This window comes from Patella vulgata, chromosome 1 (assembly GCF_932274485.2).
Source record: "Patella vulgata chromosome 1, xgPatVulg1.2, whole genome shotgun sequence".
In the NCBI taxonomy this organism is placed as follows: Eukaryota; Metazoa; Mollusca; class Gastropoda; family Patellidae; genus Patella; species Patella vulgata.
Genome location: NC_065879.2, coordinates 25,014,301 through 25,040,085, shown reverse-complemented (window position 1 = coordinate 25,040,085; position 25,785 = coordinate 25,014,301). Strand labels below are relative to the sequence as shown.

General features: G+C 33.2%; 1 protein-coding gene across 1 annotated transcript in view; it reads right to left on the bottom strand.

Annotated features, from left to right (window-relative positions):
• Positions 1 to 25,785, bottom strand: part of LOC126808831 (heparan sulfate 2-O-sulfotransferase 1) — a 142,353-nt gene that overhangs the window by 63,375 nt on the left and 53,193 nt on the right. Inside the window, exons 3-4 of the mRNA XM_050533821.1 lie at positions 8,691 to 8,864; positions 2,706 to 2,791 (exon numbers count right to left, since the gene is read on the bottom strand). Coding sequence (XP_050389778.1) covers positions 2,706 to 2,791; positions 8,691 to 8,864 — 260 coding nt within the window. The remainder of the gene's footprint in view (positions 1 to 2,705; positions 2,792 to 8,690; positions 8,865 to 25,785) is intronic.

Here is a 25,785-nt window from a genome sequence, read left to right as displayed (position 1 = left end):
TCCCAAAGCATCAACCAATCAAATTGCTTATCTCTGCTTACCCTAAGCAGAAAATGCTCATCTTCGAACTCCATCAAGGTATTGACCTAATAAACACCTACACCAAGTTTGAACATTCTAGGTTAATTAGAAGGAGAGTTATTGTGTCCCAAAAAGTGTGACGGACGGACAATCAGACAGACAGACGAACCCATTTTAATAGTTCCCTGCTTTCTTCGAAAGGCGGGGACAATAAGGTTCAAAGATTATGAACATTTTTAGAATTATCTCACTATTATAAATCTATTTTAAAGAGTCTTTATCCAGTAAAACTATAATTCAATTGTATTTATTGTTCTTCTTATAATACCTAATAACCTAAATGATCAGTAACTGCTCCAGCAGATCGTATTTCAAGCAGTTAGTCACTGTCCAACAAAAGACCTGTCCACTGCCTTAAATCAAAATTGTTAAGTTCTGTTTTCACTGGAAGGTAGAAGAGTTTAAAGTAGGCATTTTAGTATTTACAGGGTAATACCACCACTTATATAAAATCAAACGTTCTAATAAGGAAAATCATTACTTTATCATTTCATTTTCTTTAAATCTTTTCTTTATCTCAAATCTGAAATGCAATTCCTGTATTTTTCGGAATGAGACAAAAGAGCCTTGAAGGCTTGTCTGTATGTTTGTACAAGTGTATCAAATATAAGGAGAATTTAGCTAGCAGATCAAAATACATCTACTACTATATTCTACCAAGTTCATATATCTTGCCAAATCACAAAGCAAAGGTATTTCCCTTAAAAATCTTTTTGAAATACAATACAGCAGACGTTTAGTTCTTTGTTGAATATTATTTACACAATATGGCTGTAGACCATCTTTTTATTATATACTAAATACTGTAATAAAGAGTGGTGGGGCTTGCCGACACCTGCAAAAACTTTAAAAAAAAATAGTAAAAATACTGGTAAGCTATCATGAATGGCCGTCCAATATTAGAATACTGCGTCTGCTGGGACATAAGGTATATCACGAAAAGTTTACAGCTACATAACACACATAAGCAAACAAACAGAAATACAAAGGTAGCAATCTTTCAGTTAACTTTGGTACAATTCGCTAGTACTAAATAAATACTAAAATAGATAAATATTTATATCAGTTGGACAATTGTCTGTTTCCCTGCATGAAAAAACATAAAACTTTGTTGGCAAGTATCAAAAAGTGTCTGAGGCTGTCATCTTTAAGTGCCGCTTCACAGCTCCTCTTTTTGTAGTATATCATCCGGTAGTCATTTAATAACAGTATCAAAGAATGTAAGATGGAATTCTATGTTACTGAGTTTGAGAAAAACCTGCCCAAAATTTAATGTTCTTCTTTTATCACTGTATTTATTTTCTCAGGAACATTTGCACATTGTGGTGAGAAGACTCTGGTTTTCAGGGATATTATTCTATTAAACCAAATAATATAGACAGATCGATCACACCAGTGGGGGAGGGGGGGAGCCCCGTGGCATGCACGCAAAGCACCAAGGGTGCGAGCATGCAGCAAGTGGTTGGGTCCCCTCATGGCTCCACCTTTGGATGACACTTGTTTCTAGAACTTCCCTTATCTGTTATTTCACTTCAGTGGTAGAGGATTTCAAAACAAAATCATGAGGCTACTTATCTGTGACTTTGGAATTAGGCTGAATTTGAATCTCCTTATTCCAGAAGCCAAGAAAGGTAGGTTGCGAGACAATGAAACATACCCCCATAGAAGCAAAGTCGTCAAAGCAGACAACAAAGGTCGTCACATATTTAGTATTTTGTAGGTAATGGGGGCTTTCAAAATACACTAAGAGTAACAAACTATTAAGAAACAATCATATATAATTAATATAAATAAAATTTAAATGGTTTCTAGTTCTCTCTCATGCTTACATTAACATTTATTATACAAAACATGTACCGGTAATCAGTTGATGATTTTAGTTTTTCAGGTTATTGGAAATTAACAGACTTCCTCATCTCATGAACTTTCAATAGTGGGGGGCAACTAATTTCCTGCACCAGACCCATGACAGCTAGGAGACATTACAACTTAAAATATCATTCAGGCGACTTATTCATGAAACTTAAACTAAATTATATTTAAAAATTCAGTCCTTTCATTGGCCAAGAGCTAAAATTTGTATTAAGATTTTAGTGATCAACCAATGAAATGACAACCTTAAATATGTAGTTAAAATTTTTATGAATTAGGCGCCAGGATCTTGATATGAGAGGATGAATATGTGATGCTTCTGTTTTAATATTCTTGTACTTTGTTCTGTCTCATGAACTTACAAAGGTGGGGGCAACTAATTTCCTGCACCAGACCCATGACAGCTAGGAGACTTTACAACTTAGAAATATCATTCAGGCGCCTTATTCATGAAACTTAAACTAAATTATATTTAAAAATTCAGTTCTTTCATTGGCCAAGAGTTAAAATTTGTATTAAGATTTTAGTGATCAGCCAATGAAATGACAACCTTAAATATTTAGTTTAAATTTTTATGAATTAGGCACCAGGATCTTTATATGAGAGGATGAATATGTGATGCTTCTCTTTTAATATTCTTGTACTTTGTTCTGTCTTTTGTTGAACTGTTGTCTACAGTCTATTTATTGAAATGCTCATGTTATTTGAATACAATATGTAGCCAATATTTTGGAATTTGGATTCTAACTTACCTCGTGAAATCTAGAAAAGCTAAATGTCCGTGATATAAAGCCGGCTTCTTCTCGGACCATGTAGTAATATTTACAGCAAATCTCATCTGAAATATGTAATAGAATCATTACAAATCAATCAGAAGTGGGTAAATAACTGGGTTAACATCCACTCCGCATAGCTACATCTCTTTGAATAAGGTAACATTGAATAAGGCAAGCCCAGTATGATTAAATATCTGTTTTTAAAGATTAAATGAAATAAAATGGGGTTTAACGTCCTACTGTTTGGCTCCAATTTGGCTAATGAAGACAGGTTTAAGTGGAAGTTATCTCTTGTTTACTAATGCTCACAAATATTGCCCACAAGCCTCTTGAGCTAAAACAAGGTTATCCTCAGTATTTATGTTTATGACACGAGACAAATAAGCCTATTGATTTTCAAAAATTTCTGATAATTACTGTCAAGTTGATCACTTGGGCAACTTTTGGGAACTCTAGTTAGGGATTAAAGTTAAATTTAGTTGACTTGACAGCAGTGATGGGATTTCAAAACTTTTCTTGTTGGACATTTTTTCCCGAAAATAAAGGGGCATAACTCTTATCGTTATTTAAGCAGGCGTTTTCAAACCACAATTAAGAAGCACGTGTCAACAAAATATTCAAATTCATACATAATAAAAAATAGATGTCAATAATATTCCTACAAAGTTATGTGACATCGTAATACTATAGAATGAAAGCGTGCAGATTACTGCCGATCCATACCCATTTCAAATTCCTCCTAAATTACCGTATTTTTCAGGTCACACATCGATACATTTTTATATTTTTCAGCAGAAGTCCGGCATTTGTCTTATACTCCGTTTCGACTTATATACAGAAGGTAAAAAAAATGACATCCCAAAATTTATTTGGCAGTAAACGTCACTCTACCACAATGAGCGAGTGACACCAACTGCTAAATAATTGCATTCGACTCTAGCATGCGCTATCGTCTAAATCAATTAATTAACTACTTAAACATTATTCCAATCGAAATATTCGTCAAAATTTCTTAGCATGTTTATTTATTTCAAAACATAAAGCCCATTCAAAATATGATCATAAATCCGAGAATATGCCATCAAAATAGAATCTTTTCTCCAACATCAGATGTCTGAGACTCGGCATAATTACATCTCTTAATTTCACGTGTCTCGCCAGATTTCTACTTTCATTTCAGTTATTGTACTATAATAACTGCCATGCGTGTGTGTGTGTGAAATAGCTTTATTTAACTTTGGCTTCCACCGAAGAAATATCACAGAAAAGTTATCTGATACAATGTATATTGATTAGGGGTGTTATATACTATTAGGATATGTGACATATACGACTAATTCCTACGTGTTGTCGGCCAACATTAAGGAGATTGAAACGTCAGACAATGGAGAAATCACAGGTTAATCATGTAGATTAAGTTTATAATCACTCTTATTGGATTGATATATAGTCCGACAAAGGAGAGGCAATGGCTTCTGTTCGGGATTGGATTGATGAATTCTCTGACAAAGGATTAAGTCTGAAAATCAAGGCAGATTAAGTAGTTAATCAAGGTAGATGTATAGATGGTATAACACGATAAATATGTTGATCACTTAATTAACTAATCAATCCAGCCTATTATCAACAATAATCGGGTTGAGTGGTAGTTATACACTCAGTATATATTATTCACCATGTCTTGATGTCCAATTGGGCATATTCCTGGTCTGGAATTATACGGGCGAATAGTGTTAATTTTGATGTTTTAAGAAGTTCGACAAGCGACATATAACTATAAGCATAGGATCAATTAATGCTTTTTATAGATCACTGAATGTTAAAGGGAATTGAGTTTTAACCTTCCATCAACGTTTTACCTAGATTATTTTTGATACTAACACATGTTTATGTTTTACTACGGTCAAGCGTACAATCCAAGGGATGAGGATTTTGCATTTATGCTTATTCTTCTGGTTTTGTCACACCGCTCATCATCAGATTATTCTTACTATCTTTTGAACTTCAGATTAAACAAAACAAGGAGGTTCTGCCATAAGCTTATTCACCCATTATTTTTTGTAATTTTTCCTACAAACCATAAATACATTCTCCAAGTTTATTTTTATATACAACAACAACACTCCAGACACGACTTATTCATTTTACCACAAAAAAGACATCATGTATTACAAAAACCATTTGTGTGTAAGAAATAGAAATCCATGTTTCAGCAGTGTATCGGACTGTTTCAACTTAAAACCGTAAACTACAGAAGATGTACATAATAAAATGGCAACACGATGGAACAAATTGTAATGCCAGGTTTTTATTTCCACTTTTATTTTGGTTTAGTCGTAACGCCAATAGACATATGTTGTGTATCAAACACATGCAAGTCGTAAACATTATGAAATACAGTAGATCTTAGCCTCCTATATCCATCTTAAATGTTAGAGGAAATATGGTGATATCATATGTTATATGCATGTCAGAATGGTGTAGATGATGATACGTAAACTCCATCCATTTCCACAAGACATAACAATCTCACTTTTTACACTTTATCTAAACATTAAGCTAAATTACAAACTAATGCAAGATAACATACCTTTTTTTAACTGTTTTATGTAAACTTTAGCCAGAATTGAAAAAAATTGTTTTAAAGATCATCTCGGCATGTTGGTGATAGAGAATTTTGTGTTTGGAACTTCTATAAATGTTTTCTGTAATACTATACCCTATTCTTGATGGTAGGCAGCAATAGAGGTCTTCAAGATTAACTGATCAAGGCAGGAAATTCTATAGCTGAGAAGCATGTTCTTTAAAGATATGGTTAATGCATGTTATTTAATAATACTGATAACTAAATGTTCTCTAAATCAATTTCACTGGAATGTCAGGAGATATGTTTTCAAAAACTTGTTGACATTATAACTTTGTAATATTATCATGTACTGTTAACATGTGTTTATGTCATTCTGGATTACCTTGTCTTGCTGGGTTATGTTTTAGATTTATGTTTTTAATCAGATCAAATGCCGATTTACTTTTTGAATATCATTTGAATGTTATTCAAATATTTGTTTCAATTCAAATTCAATCTCATTGAATTAATATTTTTATACATTTCCTCTAGGAGACATAAAAACTGATCAAATTGATTAGCTTCATATTGCTTTAAATGACAATAAATAACGAATAGGCCTACCAAATTATTATTTCAAATAAATCTTTAGTGTTCAACTATAAGTGTTCGTACCATTTAAAGAGCGCAAAATGTTGCCAAATAAAATTTTATGTACTTAATAGCCAGTTGTTACTATATCTTCCTCAGTATCACCAGTGATATCAGTTCATTCTACTCCACTGGCACTAACCTATGGGTCAATACATGGGGGAAGACACATATTCAAATTATCCACCCTTGATAATTGTGCTATTTTCATCAACAAATCCAAAAATTCACTAGTTGGTGAAGGGAAGTAACTCTTATTTTATTGTAACTAAGATCGCGAACCGGTGTTGCAAATTTGTCAAAATGTTTTTTGGACATGGTTTTGTGTGCATGTCACTTCTTTGACATTAAATTTCTTGCAACCCTTCTCATAATCAAGGGTACAAACTACTTTATTGTTATGAACATAAATCATGACGCTAACACTGGTATGTAAACTGTTTTTCGATTGGTTCATAGAATCAACCTACGATGAAGGGCTGATAATTTAAATTCGTGAAACCCTGTAAATGGACCCAGGGGTTAGTGGAGTAGAACGGAACGATACCACTGGGGATACCGAGAATGTCACTATACACTTTACGGTAAGTTCACACAAATCTGATTAAAATTAATTGAACCATCTTCACTCAACAAAGTCGCATTATTGAAAACACTCTTAATCCCCTCAAAGGTCAGTGACATCGCAGTGACTGAATGCATATTAGAAATGTTAATTCCTTGATTACCATACACAGCAGGGACATGTACTCATTAACACCTGACTGATTCCTTAATCCCCTAATAAAATAAAACAATTAACTATGGATTAATTTTCGTATATATATAGAATAGCTTAAATGAGTGTTTCAACTTTAGAATTTATTTTATAAATGCCATAAACAAGACAGTCACAGTAATCATAATCCTGTATCAAGTTGGTCAGAATATTTTATATTGGGAGTTTAAGCTTACAATAACAAGCTTTCAATTAAAACAAGATGTGCATGAAATTGTTATTGACAAATGATTGCTATAGAACCATCATACATGTCTTTTATGTATTTATCTCATGCAATGCACTCTTTTTGTAACGAAACAGTGGCAAGATGAATACAGTGACAAGATGTGTAGTCCCTGTGACGTCACGTTCCTATCAACTGGATTAAAACTGTAATCGAAAAATTGAAAAGTACTTTTAGAGGTTCTATCACATAAATGGCAATATATTGAAAATTTTTAATCAGATTGGTGTGCAATTGGCCAAGGTGTTTATAATAAATACTGGCTTCAAGTACCTTACGATTTTGATATGACCATTTTATGTGCTCTTTAAAGACATCAAAATTTCTATCCCTTTTAAATGTATATCATTTTATGTTTTTAATCTTCTATAATTTTATTCTAACTTTAGAAATTATTCATCAAATTAATAGGGTCCATTGCAAATAGTAAAATAAAGTCTGTGTTCAGTAAGAGTTGACCATAAAGGAGAGCAGCTAATTATTTGCTTATAATTCACAGCCTATCTGGAGCATATCATTTCTTAGAATATTTTGAAAGGAGGATTGTGCAGGGATCATGTTTATATCCAGTTTGGTTTACGTCCTGTGTAAATAAAATATAAGTCCCAATGATGGAGCCAGAATGGTTAACAGCCAATGGCCTGGCTGGTATAGACAACATGTGCATACACCTGGTAATAGTCGGCTACAGATAATATAATTGGGCAGTCTGAAGAGAAATGACCTGAGATGAACTACTGACATTTTAGTGAATTGTTTAGACATTAGCCACATATCTTTTCTCTCTTGTATACCAGTTAATTTACTTGCAGGTTTAAACATTTATAAATACATCGCCTCTTTACTGCCAACATGTCACCCTATGACCTTACTGTAATTACAAACACAAGATACCCCCATACAATTACATCATACATTTGCCACCCCATAAAATAATGTAGACCTTCAACATCCCAACATTTATTGAATTGTCTACTCAAGCCTATTTTTACAGAGGTGTTTGAAAATGTTTAAATCACTGTAATTACGGTATACATGTATGGGTGGGAATCCACTGTTTTCAAAGCAAATTTCATAACCCATATGTGTTAGATAGAGTAGAACCCATACACCAAACACATTTTTTTTGCCCTGGGCATTCACCTGCATCGTGAACTGAATCAGACTGCATTCGACATGTGGACGATTAAGATCCCTGGTCTATAAAGTATATGTTTCAGGTGCTGTACTTGATGAAGAACACTGGAAAACGAGAAGGGGTACGGCAACACTCCCTTGAATAAGTAGAAAAGCTGGACAGGCTGGTACATCTGCGTAGGATCTGGATCAAAAAATGATACCGGCGGGGCGGAGTAGTAGAATAGATAAAATTAAAGAATCCCCGCAAAAAATCTTTTAAATCTACAAGTCTGTTGCTGGTTCTGTTTTGCGGGGATTCTTTAATTTTATCTATTGATGAAGAAAAGTAAAATCTATCTGCATATTGTACAGGGGAGGAAAAAAGAATCCGGAATTATGGGGATATATCTTGGTGTGTTTATACTGTATGTGTGTTTTTATGGTAATTTTCTTGGTCATAGACCCACATTCAAGCAACTGCATCAAGTTTTTGAAGATTAATCACACAAACTACTGCTTCTATCAGCTATATATTAATTAATGGGCATATTATGCAGTTGAACACAAAGCGGGGTATGCTTTATTCTATGAGAAAATAAAAGACAATGGTAATGTACTAACCTGATCAGACAGAGACAGTGTCCGAGAATTTTTACTTGTATTTAAATGAAGAACATGGAATTTATTTTGTGTGCAGAGATCATAGGCCATGCCTGCGAAGGAAGTACTGCCAGTTTTTGGTACACGATTATAAATTATTACTGTATCATCTTCAGCTGGTTCTGTTGTTGATTCCTGAAAAACATAAAATTAAAAAATTAATAATTACATGAAATATTATACTATTTTTCAATTCATAAAACCTTCAGAACTGTATTTATACATTTACTTTTACAGGTTCTCAATTAAACTTCAGTTAGACCTCTTGTAACCTGTTTAATAATTACCCATAAAGATGGGTTCCCGCGTACAAACTGGGTGATTTAATGGTATATATAAACCAAAAACATATTCAAACTAATTAATTTGTCATAATTATGCTTCAAATCCTTCTCAAACATTGTAATTGCGAAGGAATGCCCTGCTATTAAAATTCGATCAAACCAGGTCATGTTTACGTCACGTCTTGGGAGTCAGAGGAGAATTCGTTGCATACATAAGACGATGTTGTCTTTAATCGCTTACTATTTATTACAAATATCCAATCCTAATTAAATTCTCTGATTATCCACTACCCGCGTCTTTTTCCGTCATTTTTATCTCAGAAAGTATTGTACGTCTAACTCTTCATAAAGTTTATCAACTTGTACATCAAGCGCTCAAAGTTCGCTTGTGACCTTTGACATCATGCGTGCAGAAGTTCATAATCGCTGGGCTGTTGATTAGGGGAACCCTTACATTTTTGTCATATAATACGCTCCATGAGTGTTTTTCGGGGAATCCAGTATTTTTCTAGTAAGATTGGATATCTCTACTTTCCATATATACCAAAATTGCCATACTTTTATTGGAAACAACCACCCGATAAATACTTTTCTGGGAACCCATCTTTAAAGAAAAGGTTGACAAACAATGTGCACTATTTGAGATTGAAGTTCCGTCCTTTTTAGCAGCATAATGAATAATATTCAAAACATAAACCTGTACTAGATCCAGCCAGAGTAAATACTTTGATTCCCATTTTATAGGTACATGTACATCTTGATATACTGTTGTCTTCCCTTATGACACTTACATAAATTTCAGCATGCATGGTCTCATCAACAGCAATTTCACATTTAGGGTGATACACATCTTGAAAACGTCTGACAACATAATTCAGGGGTTTACAAACTTTCCATTGTTTATCAAATTTGTCAACAGTGTCTGGGGTATTATCAGCAAAATGAATGCAGTATAAAATTTGCAGATACTTGGACTTGTCATAGCCCGGTTGAAACCAGGAGTCTACAAAAACCAATGTTTGACAAATATATATATGCAGCCAAACAACCTTTCTTCTGATCTAAGTCTGAGGCACAGAAATATCAATCCAATCTTCATGAATATCCTTACTTTGCTTAGACTGGGAAACAATATCACGTAGGTTCAAATACATATAGTCTCATTAAAAGTGATCACATCCCCAATACTGTGATGATTTTTAACACAATTCTCATAAGCAAATTTTACATCTGGACTTTCATTCAAAGTATATTTCTATTCAAAACAATTAACTGCAACTGTAGGGCTAACTTCATCATGATTATCTTAAAAAAATCTTAAAAGTTACATCTTCATTCTGTCTCAGACAATAAATTATATCACTGTTCAGAATCTTGAAAATTTGCTGTATAAAACTTTGGGAAAGGTTTGTTTCCTACACTAATAATATCGCTATCTACATTGTCGCTTGAATCACTATCGAACAGACTTCTTCATCACTGACTCGCTCTAAGTCACTCTCCCAAGTTGTGTCAATGGGTTCCCAAAATGACAGATCTGCTAAGATTCCACAATCAATTTTTGGCCATTTAATAACAAGAAAAGATTGAGAAAACATCCAGAACCGTGGTCTGGATAGTAAACAACCCAGAGTTATGCCCCTATCAGAACTGGTAACTGCCCAGGTAAAATTTTAATAAAGCATTCAACTACTCCAAGACACCTAATAAGGTCTATGTACAGTAGTTGCAATGGTTGGTTTTTTTTTTTATAGTACTAGTAGAAAGGGGTAAATATGATTAGTCACTTTTCTGTGAGTGAAACTGTTACAAGGTATCCCACTTTAATTTCAAGATCAATAGTTCATGCCCTGGTTGATTGAAGCTACCACATTGACCTGAAAACATTTAACAGATCTTACAACTGAAGAGAGATTTCCACTATATTTATGTTGAAATGGTTAACACACTGATCAAGATATAAACACAGAACTGTTATTACCTAAACAATAGGCTACTTTATCATGTAAATTGTTTTTTAATAACTTAAAAGGTACATTAAGAATGACAGAGAATTGAAAAACACTTTTACTGTGCATGCTAACGCGGCATAAAATCATTGATTATATTCGAATGACGGAGCATAAAAAATGGGAAGACACAATCGTAGGATCGTTAAAGGACTTAAAAACAATTCCTAGAATTTTAAGGAATCAATATCGATAATTTAGGAAGCAAAAATTTATCGCACGAGGAAGACGATAAAAGATGTTAACGTGGTGGAAACCCTCTGCGTTGGAAATTATCATCTGGTTAAGAAAACTAAATGAATTATTTATTCACCTTTCACAGGTAGTAAAAGCTTATTTTAACAACTATTTACTCTATTTCCAACTCATTAACAAATCCACAAAAGCTTCATCTTTAAGCAGCAGCTTCAAAGTGTTTATTTTGCCTGGAAAGACAAACCTTTCAACTAATTTAATGGTTTCTCTGCCAGTTTGGTGTGAAAGTGGTTCTTTAACAATACATACCTACATGGTCAAAGTAAGTGGAAAGGTAAAGTTGTCTTTTTCACATTTGTAGTTTCATTTATTACCAGAAAAAGATGGGTGGCAAAAAAATGATTCAAAGCACAAACTGCAGACCATAAGGTCTGCTATCTACACAAGTCATGTGTTCAATCGAAGGAATTATTAGTGAGCAGAAATTTGGTCGTGTATCTGTTATCACTCGTCACATCAGTCAGCTATATAGAGAGATGACTCGTGTTTTCCTTTGGTGTTCGTCACTTCCGATTTAACCAGCTCTATCACATATGTGATAATGACTGGCACCAATATTGTCCTTTAAAATAGGTCTTCATCCTTTTATATATTATGAAGCCAATTTCACTAACTTCCAGTGGAAACACAAAGATATGGTTTTTTTTAATGTTGATAAGTTTTTACTCTTCTTAAAGAAGTTTGTGGACCAATTTAGTTTTAAACAATCACACATTCGCTACTTGACTCATCTGATACTTTCTTTCTATTAAGATTCCTAGTTGGTTTCCCCGCTGTTGATTGTTGGTGAAATGATTGTGAACAGATTATAAAGTAGTTTAGATCAACTTCAACTGCATGTTGATTTACTTCCCTTCACCAGCACAAAATCCTGGATTTGTTTTAAGCTGTAAATTGCTTCTAAATTACAAAACTAAAAATAGACTACACAATTGACTCCAATGTGTAAACACACAGATTGTCGGTAATGTTACAGATTTGTATTGGAACTACAGATTTTTCTGATTTTAAATTTACAATCTATTTCCATGAATTGCCAATAACCTGAATGTACGGATCCTCTCTACAGACTCTTTGTCATAAAAGGTTTTAATGTTCTTTGACCAGAATCAACTCCCACAACAATTATTCTGCATCCAAAGTTGTTTTAGAGAATCATAGATTTGGGACTCATTTTTTTTACCAAAACAGTCAAACTGTATAACATTTTAGAAAGCTGCAACATCCTCAACATAAACTTGGTCATTTCTGGACTAACATATGGCATACTGTTTGTTCAATAATTCGCTTCCATGAGGTGGTCCTTTGCAGGAAATGAAAACTGGACAAAACCCCAAAAGTTTAGGCAAGCAACAAATATCCTAGTAACCTATATGTACAATATGTACATTACAAGCATGGAATCAAAACCATGACACTTGCATCAATGTCAGATGTTACAATTCCCACCCCAAATGTTAACAAATAGAACAAGGTATGCTTACACATTATAGTACAAACAATTTAAAATCCTACAGTGAATTAAGTTATTATCTTTGGACAGCAGTTGTTTATGCAAAATCCAAATGTAAAGATAATTGTAGTCTACTTCATTTTTATTGTTCATTTTCTCAGATATCATAAATATTGGATTTGGCTATAATTTTTATGTATACAGATATTATCTGGTGATTATAATAAGTAATAAAGATATGCTACGTGATTATTACAATATTGCATGTTATACCCACTATAAATATCATGTAACAACCATAATAAGATATTGTAAATCAATTGAAAATTACATTATAATTAGTTCTGATTCTACTGGCACGTTTATGTTAGTGGTGTGTAGAATAGCGTAAAGACCTGCTACATATATATACTAGCTGATTGGCTGTTTTTCTCATCAGCAGGTCAGATGGTAATACGTATGATAATATAACACATCCCATCTCATGGTAAATCTATTCAGCATATTCTCATCATAAATCACTGCAGATTATCATTTCTATATGTCTTTATATATGAATCTAACTTTGATGATTTGCTGATAGAAAAATTGTTCATGTGGGTGGTCCGGGATTTCTTTATTACAATTAGAAACATTGAAATATGGAAATTTTACCTTGTCAAAGATAACTTTCTGACCTCAATATCTGTTAACATAATCTAATATTCTTTGAGCATATTTATTGTTAATTCAATCAAAATTAGGACTTTCAATGCCTGTTTAACTACATTACATGTAATTTCTTGGATTATTTCCAATAGCTGGCAAAAACAAAAATACCAACACATTATCGGAAGGGGACTAAGTTGTGAAGTTCTTATTGACAAAGTTCACAAAAGCAGACTTTCCCTTTAAAAGATAACCTGCTTCAAATCCTTTGGCACTTTTTATATGCTAAATATATATTATATATAATATATATTATATAGACATTATGATCATATATTAACTTTCACAGTAAAATGCATATCTACTAGCTTTCCAAATAATTGACACAAAACCAAGGAATTGACATTAAAAATAAAATAAGCTTATATCAAATGACAGAAACTACAACATAGTGGTTGAATTGATCAGAAAAATTAACCAATTTTAAAACACTGGTATTTTGTTTAGTATATACATGTACATGTAGTGAAATCTAACAGAACAGCATGAAGAATGTCTGCCTATGTCAAATAAAATAACTAATAAATATGATAGATAGGATTTCTTTTTATATTTTAAGTAATTTTTATCAACAGCAGTCTCAACTTTCTTAATAATGGCGACTGCCTTCGCAAGTCCTAATAAATATGATACATAGGATTTCTTTTTATATTTTAAGTAATTTTTATCAACAGCAGTCTCAACTTTCTTAATAATGGCGACTGCCTTCGCAAACCAAATGATTTCTACATTCTAACAACAAATAACAGTGATAAACACTTTCTATACTTCTCCTTTCACACACCATACTAACAATCAAAGATTATGGTCACGAAACAACAAAATGAACCAATTTGACAATTTACTAAAAAATCTCACCAATTTTAAGTTTGGTGGCACCATATTGAAAGATCTGGTAGCATAATGATGTTAATAATGCATTCTTTAAACAAGGATAGTTTTTGGATGGTTTATTTGGAGTTTTCTATAAATGTTGACCTACTGTAGTAACTTTCATCATAATTACCAGCGTTCAGGTAACGGATCATGCTTTTAACTATCTAAGAATATTGGATGCATCAGAAAAGAACCTTCCTTGGAATTATGGATCTGACATCATCAGTTTAGCTTCCTTGGAATGGAGGGTGCCTTCTCATGCAGTATCATATGTTTAGATTCCTGGGAATGAAATATGTAGCAACATCAGTTCAAGGAATGGAAGATGCAGCACTATGAGTTTGGCACCATACAGTACATTAGTTTACTTACAATCTATCAATATGTCCAATTGATATAAAAATTGTAGGCCTTTATAGAGTCAAATCAAAATTTTGTAAAAATGCAGGTGTTTCCAAGAATGAACTATACAACCTCTGTTAAAAGTTAGTAATTCTGAGACAATAAAACAAATTCTTTTGTAAGATGGTAAAAATAGACAATTCCCTTTATTAAAACTGTATTTTCTATAAAAATAGAACTTGCACTGATTGACTCTAATCGACAAGGTAGCTGATCAATCTGACAAACATCCTCCCCTGTAATTAATGTGATATTACCATACGTTAATAACACGCCACCCACAAAAATACGATGTCTTCACTTACATAGCCCAACCCTTGTTACAAATTACAACTTTTTGGAATTTAAAATCTACTCAAGGTCAACTATTAAGAAGTGTGTTTAGAGTTAACGTATTTATCTACTGGTACATCTGTATGTGTTTACCAATCATTGATTCAATTAACTAACTTAGATACAGGTGAATATAAAAGGGCTCGTGAATTCTCTCAATTATTCCTCCCTCCTTGGCTTGTAGCTCGGCTCTTGCAATGAATCAGTACTAATAGGCAAATGTTGTCAAGATACATGTATGTTTCGATCATCGACTTGCATATAAATTATACTGCATTTATGCTAATTACTCCTTTCTGATAATCAGTTCTGAACAGAACCATGGACCTTATAATATTATAAGGTCCATGACAGAACTTACATGTAGTACTGTGGTGATTTTATCAGTAAGCAATTTGTTCTTGATGTAATATTAAACCTCAATAAATGCCAGAAAAAGTCCACAAAACTGACACTCTGTACACAATTAAGATGTACTCAAACAACAATAATTCAAGATAAGACACTACTTTAACTTGTCTAAAACCATTTATTTGTTTAATCAGCAGTTTGTTAAGCACAATTATCTCCCCTGATTATCTCAATCCATAACCCAAATGGTTCACTGCAAGTTCTTTCTGATATGTGACAAGAGAAAGATGCACTTTATTTTAACTTTGAAGAAAATAATTTAAGAAAACAGATAATTAATGAATAAATTCACTTACAAAATATTGTTAACTAATGTGGGATAAAATAGAAGAAAATAGAAGAACACCAAACAAGTTCTCAAATAAGCCCTACGCCCTTCCCACCCCACCCACACCCCCATCATAGAAACAGGTTGTGGTCGGGGTAGAATGTCTAAATAATGTCTATACTACGATCCTAGTTCATTCATAAACAGACAGTCCTCAATACGTCCATCTCGTCTGTACCCCGTTCACAGATCAGGTTAAATTGCCATTTCCAAGCAATCAAAAGTAGTGCTCCTACGACTAGTCGGATAGCCGTAAACGGTTAGAACTGGACGGTTAAACGGTTCGAATTCAATGGTACGGTTATTCGGAGATATCCCCCATTACACAAAGTTGTGTCTGATTATATTCCTCTTTATAACAAACCTTGCCCGTTGTCATTTTGTATTTGATGTTTGAAAATCTTAGAATGTAACAGTCGTCCTACGAAGTCGACTACTAAAAAATAATACTATTAATAGCACTCGGGGTACTCGTAGTCATACGGCAAAGTCAACGGACCTTGTTCTGACTTTAGCTATTGTTAATCCAATCTAAATACTTCTCGGCATTTCTAACTATATTCTACCTTGTTTATTATTTACTTCAAAACGTAACCACCATTCAAAATATAATCATAAAGGCTAGAAAATGACATTATACTAGATTCGTTACGACATTCAACACGTTTCATATCTCGTAATTTCTCGCAAGAATTCTACTTTGGTTTTTAGTTTAATTAACCAATCATAAAAATTCTACTTGCAAGCGAGGAATTATTTCTTTATTGTCCAATCAATAGACGCCTTCCAATTTACTTTATTCTATTCTTAGTAACATTGTGTAATCGTAATATTATCGCCATCTGTCACGTACGAAGGGAAACAGAGTATTGTTTTTTATATTATCATTATATTTAATTAAAAAATGTTTCAAATGAACCAAGTTAACCAGGTAAATAAATAACTACGGCCTAAGATAGTTTAAATTTTCATTAAAGAATTGTACATGTCTGAAAAAATTCCTGAAATTTTTGCGCGTGTAATGCCTTTTAGGCGAGTATAGCGTGCGCATGAGTAATGACTCGCACCTCCTGACAAGCTCTGTTTTATGTTTAAAATTGATACCATACGGTTAACGGTTACTAACCGGTTAATAGCTACGGCTATTCGAATAACAAAAAGTCCAAACTGTAGGAGCACTAATCAAAAGCCTGTCTTTCGTCAGTTTAAACCGATTTGTAACTAGCTCTACCTCGTCCTCAATACGTACGCAACTGGTTTTAACTAGTTTAGTTTGTAACCTGACCACTCCGTTCATACGTACATGTAGTTCAACTCTTCCTCATCTCTTCTTATTGCTACGATTCCGCGTGCAATTCCATCCTGGCTCGAAAGGCTATAAAAACCCAGCACGTTCTTGCCATTTCTCATTCCTGTTCAACGCTTCAAGCATAGGATCGAAGTACGGCAATTTCGTTCTTAGTTTGTCCATCTCGTTTTAAATACGTTGTCACTCCGTCTAATTACAGGACAGAGAAAATTTTGAACAAGCTCAAAGTTCTAGAGCACCCTTCCCATACATAAAGTTCTTAAACAGATCGTAAACAGTTGCTACTATGTACACATCAGTTGCACAGTTTGAGACTGTTTGGCAACCTTATCCAGAATGTAAAATGAAATGAAATGGGGTTTAATGTCCTACTATATTTCCAGAACATTTTAGAACTAGTCTGGTGTAATGGGAGCTTAATAGTCTGCATTCACTTGGAATATATTAAAGCAGATCATGATCAGATATGGACTTCAAGTAATTTGCGTTATTTTTAATTCATATTAAACATCATTTGCAAGTCTCATATTCCATTCTCTTTGTAACGCCAAAACAAGCCTTGGTTAACAACAGCTTTAACATCCATGTAACAAATTATAGGGCCATAAATAAGTCACAGTGTTCATAAAAATGGAAAGTAGGAAATCCACCTGGTGCAAGGTGTGCAAGTTTAAACAAAAACTTATGAATTAATACAGCAATGTTGAATGTAGATTAGTGAAGAGTATGATGTTGGAGGTTGTTTTGGTTCAAATGAGATATTGCTGATATTATTTAAAACAGTCATTAATTATGTGTGATATCACTCACTAATTGCAAAAATTTGCTTTGGTATTAATATTAAAATATTAATCTGAATGCAATCAAATAAGTGTAATTTGATGGTCAAACCCTAACACTGGAATTTTATGGTCCAGGTCTCAACGACCTTTTTTTTTTTAAAAACACTATATTTTGTTCATAAATGAATGGGATTGGAGAACTGGCATGGCCTATTTAACCTCTCTCCTTGATTCATGATTAACATGCAGAGAACAAGAGAAAGGCTAAAGATTCTCCCAATGGTTCTCAAAGAAAGTTTATTTCCCAAGCTGGCTAATCATCTGGGTCGTCTGAATTAACCAACAACTTTTGTGGAAATTGACGGTTTCAAGTAGGGTATACATGTATGTAATATACATGCATAATTATAACTGGCCAGAATATTAAAAAACAAAACAAAAGAAAAACAAATGTCGGCTGATTTCTGATACCAAAGAGGTTACCAAGCTTCACATAGTCTTCGACTGAAGATGTATTAGGTATAATATTGGTTTGAGATATTAGCTGATAATAAGGTGGTGTAGATTACCCTACACTTATCTTACATCACATTCATATGATTTTTATTCAGTTTCTATATCAAGTTGATATATATTTCTCTGGGAATGCTTAATACATCTTCAATGTTATACCTCATGATCACAATAGCCAAATGTTTTTCTCATTTGGTGAAAAACAGTTGTGTACCTCAACATCACAATGTCACAATAATATACACTGTAACAAAATATATTACAGCCCAACTTAGAAGATTACTACAACCAAATTTTAGTGTTAAATGGGCCATTTAAAAAACAATTCCTAACATGTCTAAGGAAAACAAGATGGTGTCAACATATAAAATGTTTGATACCAACAAAAGTTAAAATCAACATTACTTGTACTTTCTGACACTAATTTTTATTTACCTTTTCAACAAGTTTTGAACCTAATGAGCTACAATGTATTCAGTAATTTTTTTTATATAACCCGCTATTTAACAGTTTTTGTTCAGGACCTTTGAAAATAAAATCAAATGGGGTTTAACATTCTACTTTTCTGCACCAACCGGGCTAATGAAGAGGACATATATGCCATGCAGTATGCAATGAGAGCAGTTTTGCTCGGACAGTGTTTTCGTCCACTCTTTATTGAATTCCATAAGCCAACACACCAATGTGTATACATGACTTTGGTTTTTCGTCCCATCCAAAGCCCTCTGTCCAGGATCACTGACAATGAGATTTGGTGATCATCTAGTTAACATAACAGATCATCAGACTCTGTAATCGGCATAGTCTGTCTAACATCATATCCCATTTTAGGGGTTTTTTTTATTTTATTTTTTTTTTCAAATCAGATACATCAGTCCTCTCTATCAATGTCGCTTGCATAGGTGGCTGAATGGACTAAACTGTTGATAATTTCTTCTCCACAGCAATCCTCAGTTAAAATTCAAATACAAACGGAATCTTCTTTTCACCATCACTGTAAAGGGCTTTTACTTTTCCACTTAAACTGAACATTTCAAATTACCAATTTTTTTTTTTTTTCAGCAGTTTGAGTTATTGCTGAAAAATTATACAGAAACCATTATATGAATTTGACAAATAAGGATTCCAACAATCAATGAACTCGCCACGAATTTATCCATGACCTTTAAAATTTCCAGATTTTCAAATGAATGTCAATCCTAATTAATACCAACTTACATTTACTGACAGACACACAAAAATGAAATTGGAAGAACATAAAAATCTTTGTGTGAACTGAAGATTAAATGTCTGTCAGAAAAAAATTATTCCATTTTTAAATGAGCAAAGATATTGTAGCGAAAAGTATTCTCATTTTAGTCAAAAGAAAGACTTTTTTACGACTGTCAACAGATACCAAAATAAATCAGATTCTGTTCATGTCAGATATCTACTCTTTGTGATATTAGTCATGGTTCAACTGCAATTCAGGGGGTAAAATTGCAGTTTAAAAAATACAAATGAATCTTTTGTTGCATTTCAGAAATTCCTCAACATGCGGGGCAATCTGTCCAATCCATTATGCAATCTCGAAATTGTTTTTCATCAAATTTTTGGCGGCGTTTGTCTATCTTTACAAGATTTTGAGTAGACTTCACTGAAATTTGAAATCTGGCAAGTCACAAGTAGGGAAAAAATGAATTCTTTGGATGTATTGTAAAACTTTTTATTCATTCGAAGAGTCTTCTATTAATAAAAGAAATATGAAGTTCAATGAGGACTCAATTAAAAGTTTCTATTTTAATTTTTTTCAATGAGGACTCAATTAAAAGTTTCTATTTTAATTTTTTTGTCTTCTACTCAAGCACATCTTTTTTTGGAGGCGGGTTGGGAAGTTGGATGAGATGAAGAACTACATACTTTGTGTAGGAACCTTTTTTAATTACGTTTTTTTATAAAAAAAAATGCCAAATTGTGACTATTTTGCCGATTCAAAATTGCTTTTGACTGAAATTTTCAAATCAAAATATTGAGCTGTTTGGAAACGATTGCTAGATAACATGTTTATGTAGCTTAACTGGTCTATGCACCAGTGATGGGATTTCAAACTTTTTCTTGTCGGACATTTTTACCGAAAATAAAGGGACATAACTCTTATCGTTATTTAAGATGGCAGTTTTTAGACCACACACAAAAATCATGTGTAAACAAAATATTCAAATTCGTCCGTAATATAAAAATAGGTGCACCTCGTTATTTTTCATATTTAATTCCCGTACGGTATTCAAATTTATGTCAGTAATATTCCTATAAAATTCGTAATACGATAGAATGAAAGCGTGCCGACTGCTGCCGATCTGTACTGTTTCAAATTCCTCCAAAATTACCGTATTTTCGGGTCATAAGTCGCTACATTTTTCAGCAGAAGTCTGGCATTCGTCTTATACCCCGTTACGACTTATGTACAGAGGGTAAGAATATGATATCCCGAGGAATGACACCATCCGCTAAATAATCGCATTCTACTCTAGCACGCGCTATCGTCTAAAACAATTAAGTACTTACACTATTTCAATCGACATATTCGTCAACATTGCCTAGATTACTTATTTCTTTATTTAAAAACATAAACCCCATTCAAATTATGATCGTAAATCTGAGAATATGCCATCAAAATAGAATCTTTTCTTGGACATTAGAAGCGTGAATTTAGTCACGTATTCATTTCATAATTTCACGCGTCTCGCGAGATTTCTAATACCGGTATAGCACTCGGCAAACCTCGGCAGATTCCGTTACTCTACATCTAGCCTCGGCTGTATGACGGTAAGTGATATGTACCAAATCAGATTTTCTTCAAACAAGGACAACTTTGCTCTGAAATTCTAAACATGCTTCGAACGACGCAATTTTGATAACTTCTTTCTAAAACCGACAAGTTCGTAGGTACTTATCACTTACCGTCATGCAGCTGAAGCTAGATGTAGAGTAACGGAATCTGCCGAGGTTTCCCGAGTGCTATAACTGCGTGCTAGAAATGTCTAATAGCTTTATTTAACGCTCGCTTCCACCGAAGTGATATCGCAGACAAATTATAATGACTGTCTATTGATCTGGGCGTTATATACTCTTACAATATGTGACTTCTATGACTAGTTTATACATATTGTTGGCTCACATCAATGCGATTAAAATGTCCGAAACCACGAGGTTAACACGAAGATTAAAATTATAATGGATTGATGAATAGTCCGACAAAGGGGAAACAATGGCTTCTGTTTAAGATTAGATTGATGAATTGTCCGACAAAGGATTAAGTCAGTCAATCAAGGCAGATTAAGTAGTTAATCAAGGTAGATTTATAGACCGTATAACACGATAAATACGTTGATCACTTAATTACCTAATCAATCCAGCGTATTATCGACGATAATCTGGTTGAGTGGTAGTTATACACTCAGTAAACTATATTAATTTCGGAATTTTGAATATTATTCACCATGTCTTGATGTCCGATTGGGCATATTCCTGGTCGGACAATTTTGGGCGTTTGGAAAAAAGATTCGGACAAGTCCGGAATATACGGGCAAAATCCCATCACTGCTATGCACATTTTAACTAATTTTATTCTTCAATAGTATGAGTGACACAAGATGATCATTATAACTTGGGCCTGTACAAGTATATAGACAAGGTTACCGGTATTTTATTTACTAAAACTTAACACGGATTGATTGCTCCATTAACAAGCGGTAGCCATGCAAGATACGCCCAGAGAACAAGCTAACGATCAGGCCATAATCCAAGACGTTACAGTCTGATACCCGCACGTATCGAAAGTAACCCAGATCTTTGGGATATAAATATATATTTTAAGTTTCATTTTAAAATTGGATCAAAATTGTGACCTTGGTATTACATATTTCCGTACATGGAGCGGCCATTTTGTGGGGCCGTTTCGGTCCAATTTTCACGAAATTCAAACTCAACCAACATTATAACAGTAGACATTTAATGTTGTTTTTTTTAAATCCGATAAAAATTGTGACCTCTAGAGGGTTCACAAGCTAAAAACAGGATTTTTCATACAATCAGGGACCATAATCCAAGAATTTTGGATCTATATGCGCAAATATAGAAAGGAACTATGATCTTTGGGATATAACATTTATTTTAAGTTTCATCAAAATTGGAAAAAAACTGTGACCTCCAGAGGGTCCATAAGCTAAAAACGCAATTTTTTGTACAATAAGGGGCCATAATCCAAGAAGTTACAGTCCAATACATGCCAAATTCAAAAGGAATCGAGATCTTTGGGAGATAAACCTATATTTAAAAATCGTCAAAATTGGATAAAAACTGTCACCTGTAGACTGTCCATAACCAAATTGTGGATATGGGCAGACAGGGGGGACGACCATATGCGTCCACATGAAAACTTGTTTACAGTATAGTACATGTACATGTGATGAATTTCTTTTTGTGTCAGTACTTTTCATTGACTTCATTCACATTGTAAATAAATCCAATTTCAGGACATTATGGGCAATCACTACAAATTCATACAATGTCTGGTCATCTTAGCATTTGTTAATATGGAAGCGGACTTTCAATGTGAAAAGACAGGATGGAGTGGGAAAAAAATCTTGGTTTTATCTACAGTGTAGGTTATTCATTAGGAAATACAATAAACTGATACAGTGTCAACCTTAATAGATACATGTACTCCTTAAGCCAGATATTACCATCATAATATGGTATTAGATACCAGACTTAGGAACTCATTCTACATCACGATAAAATACTCCATAACCATCTAATACAACCATCAACTTTATGTACTCACAGCTTTAACTGTGTCAACAAAAATATTACTAAAATATCAGTTCTAATTTGAGGATATGATGTCGACACTAAAGCAATTCATTTCAAAATAAAGACATAAAAAATAGCTAACATGAAACGTGTGATTGCTTTAACAGAAAACGTGCTCAAGACGAAAAATGACCAAGAAAATCTGATTATGGTAAATTCCAGTAAAATTATAATGGTGCCAACCATTCCTGTTAGAATTACAAATGCAAAGTTGCAATATTGTCGAAAATAACATTAAATTTAATGCAAATAAGATGTTAGTTAAAATTAATTATGACAGTCTTTTTTCAAGAAGAAAGTTGAGAAATTGAAAGAAATAAATCTTGACATCATTTAAGCATAAAATTGTTAAAACAGATTTCAGATAAAATTATCTTCTCCTCATAAATAAAGGGGTTTATACACAACCCATTCTCAAAAACCTACCATCGTTTGATAATAATATTGTGGTTTCACTGCAGAAAATCGTTTTTTTCAAAAATTTCCAAGAACTAGTCAGTCAGATGAAAAGGTTCTGTAATCAATGGTTGAGCAATTTTTTTGCTTGAAACAAGAATGAAGATATTTCAAAGATACCTTCAAAGTTCAAACCACCTTCATATTTGGCATTTTGTCTATTTCTGCTCAGTTACTCTAATGGTTAATTTAATGTTCTAATTAATAATAAAAACTATATCTAATTCAGGAACAAGTTAGACAACTCCTTTCACTGTTCGGAACAGGATGTTTAACCCCTGTTCTCAGTGAACATGCATTATTATCCCTGGATGCCTGGTCGATGTTCGTTTTTCCCCACCAATTTAACTGTACATATAGAAATCTATAGACAATAAAAAGTTCAGATAGCATCTATTAAACTGAAAACTCAAACAACAAAAGCATTTCAAAATTTATGCTTCAAAACTGCAAGATTTGTTATCTTATTTCTTATCCTTTTATGAAGACTTAGTGCCAATCTCTACTTCATTTGCTGTCCTTTTTTGATTTTGACGAATTTGTCTGCTGAACTGTGCATTGACTTCTGCATGAGTAGGATCCAGCAGAATGAGTATAAAGATCCCAACTCTCACTCTGAGTATTGACAAGTGATGCTTACAAAGATCTGGTCCAAGCCCAGCCTTATTCATGGACGAATTAATCTTCAGACTAAAATGTCCCTTTAAATTTTAGATAAAATCTTTTGTACTGGCAGCATGTGTAAATAATCAGGGAAACTAGAAAGTATTTTTTATCTACCATTTTCTTTTTAAAATTCCGGAGGACACTGGAATAAAAGAGTAGATATCGTGTAACAGAATGATTAGATCAGACAGTTAGAAAATTAACCTCATAGCCATGTTTAGAAGATTTAAAAAGTCATGAGGTTATCCGAGAGCATTTAAATCCTGACATATTATTAACAGATGTTGTACCGGTATATAAGTTTGGAATATGTGGAAGTTTATACCACCATTGAAGATTAAACCACCTAAAATATGACATTACATCAAAAGAGAATGAATAAATTTTCGGATCGGATTTAGAATTGGTTCTAAGACAAGAGAGAATCCTCCAGTCTGCTAAAAACTAACCTGGTTGGGCTCTGACTGTTTATTAATTACATTTAAATTTTAACTTTTTGTGATGTACACTTACCAAAGACCACAGATGTTTTTGTTTAAAAAAAAATTCCATTTCAGTTTTAGCAGTATACATGTATCTTCTCTGGAAACATGTAAGTCTTGCCTATGTTGTTTACCTGTACATATCATTTGTCGTGTCCATGTTTTGTTGTGCAGTTCAAGTTACTTTGCGTTATTTAAAGACACAAATCACTTGCATCTCAACATTGGCTTTATCTAGTCTATGTAAAATATTCAATGAAACAAGATCGTCATCCCACAAAACAATCAACATATCAAAATGTAAAAAACTAACAATTGTTGTATATTTTACTCAATGAACGAGATCTGGCCATGTTCTTTTTAAGGCTGCTTAATCTTAATTTCTTTAATTTGGAAGTACATGTAGTACTCTAGCAAAATTTTAGTTGGGAATCTAAAAAGTCGCGAATCATTTTTTATCAGATATAATACCATTTATTTTATCATTTAGTGCCTCAAAATTCAATTGGAAATAAAAAATCCTATCACAGTTACTTGAAAACGTGAACCTGTCCTTTTTATTCTACATTTCACAACACAAGGTTCATTTTAGGAGTCAGTCTGTTTTTGGTCGTGCTTATCCAGACACAATAAATGTATGGAAAACAAGACTACTTAGTACTATGCCGCGTGTCTTCACTCTTCTCTATAATGCTTAATCTGATCGTAATATTCATGATTTTCGATGTTGAATAACTTTTGCAATGATTAAAACAATGCTCGAAGTTTGACATATATTACGTAATCAGTCGCAAGCTACTGCTTTGCAAAACTGAAAGTTTGACATTGCGCGCTTACGTCGGTCTTGTATTCACAGCAATTTCTACAGGATAAAACATAATTAAATATGCTACTACATGTACATGTATTGTGAATGTTCAGAACAGGATGAATGA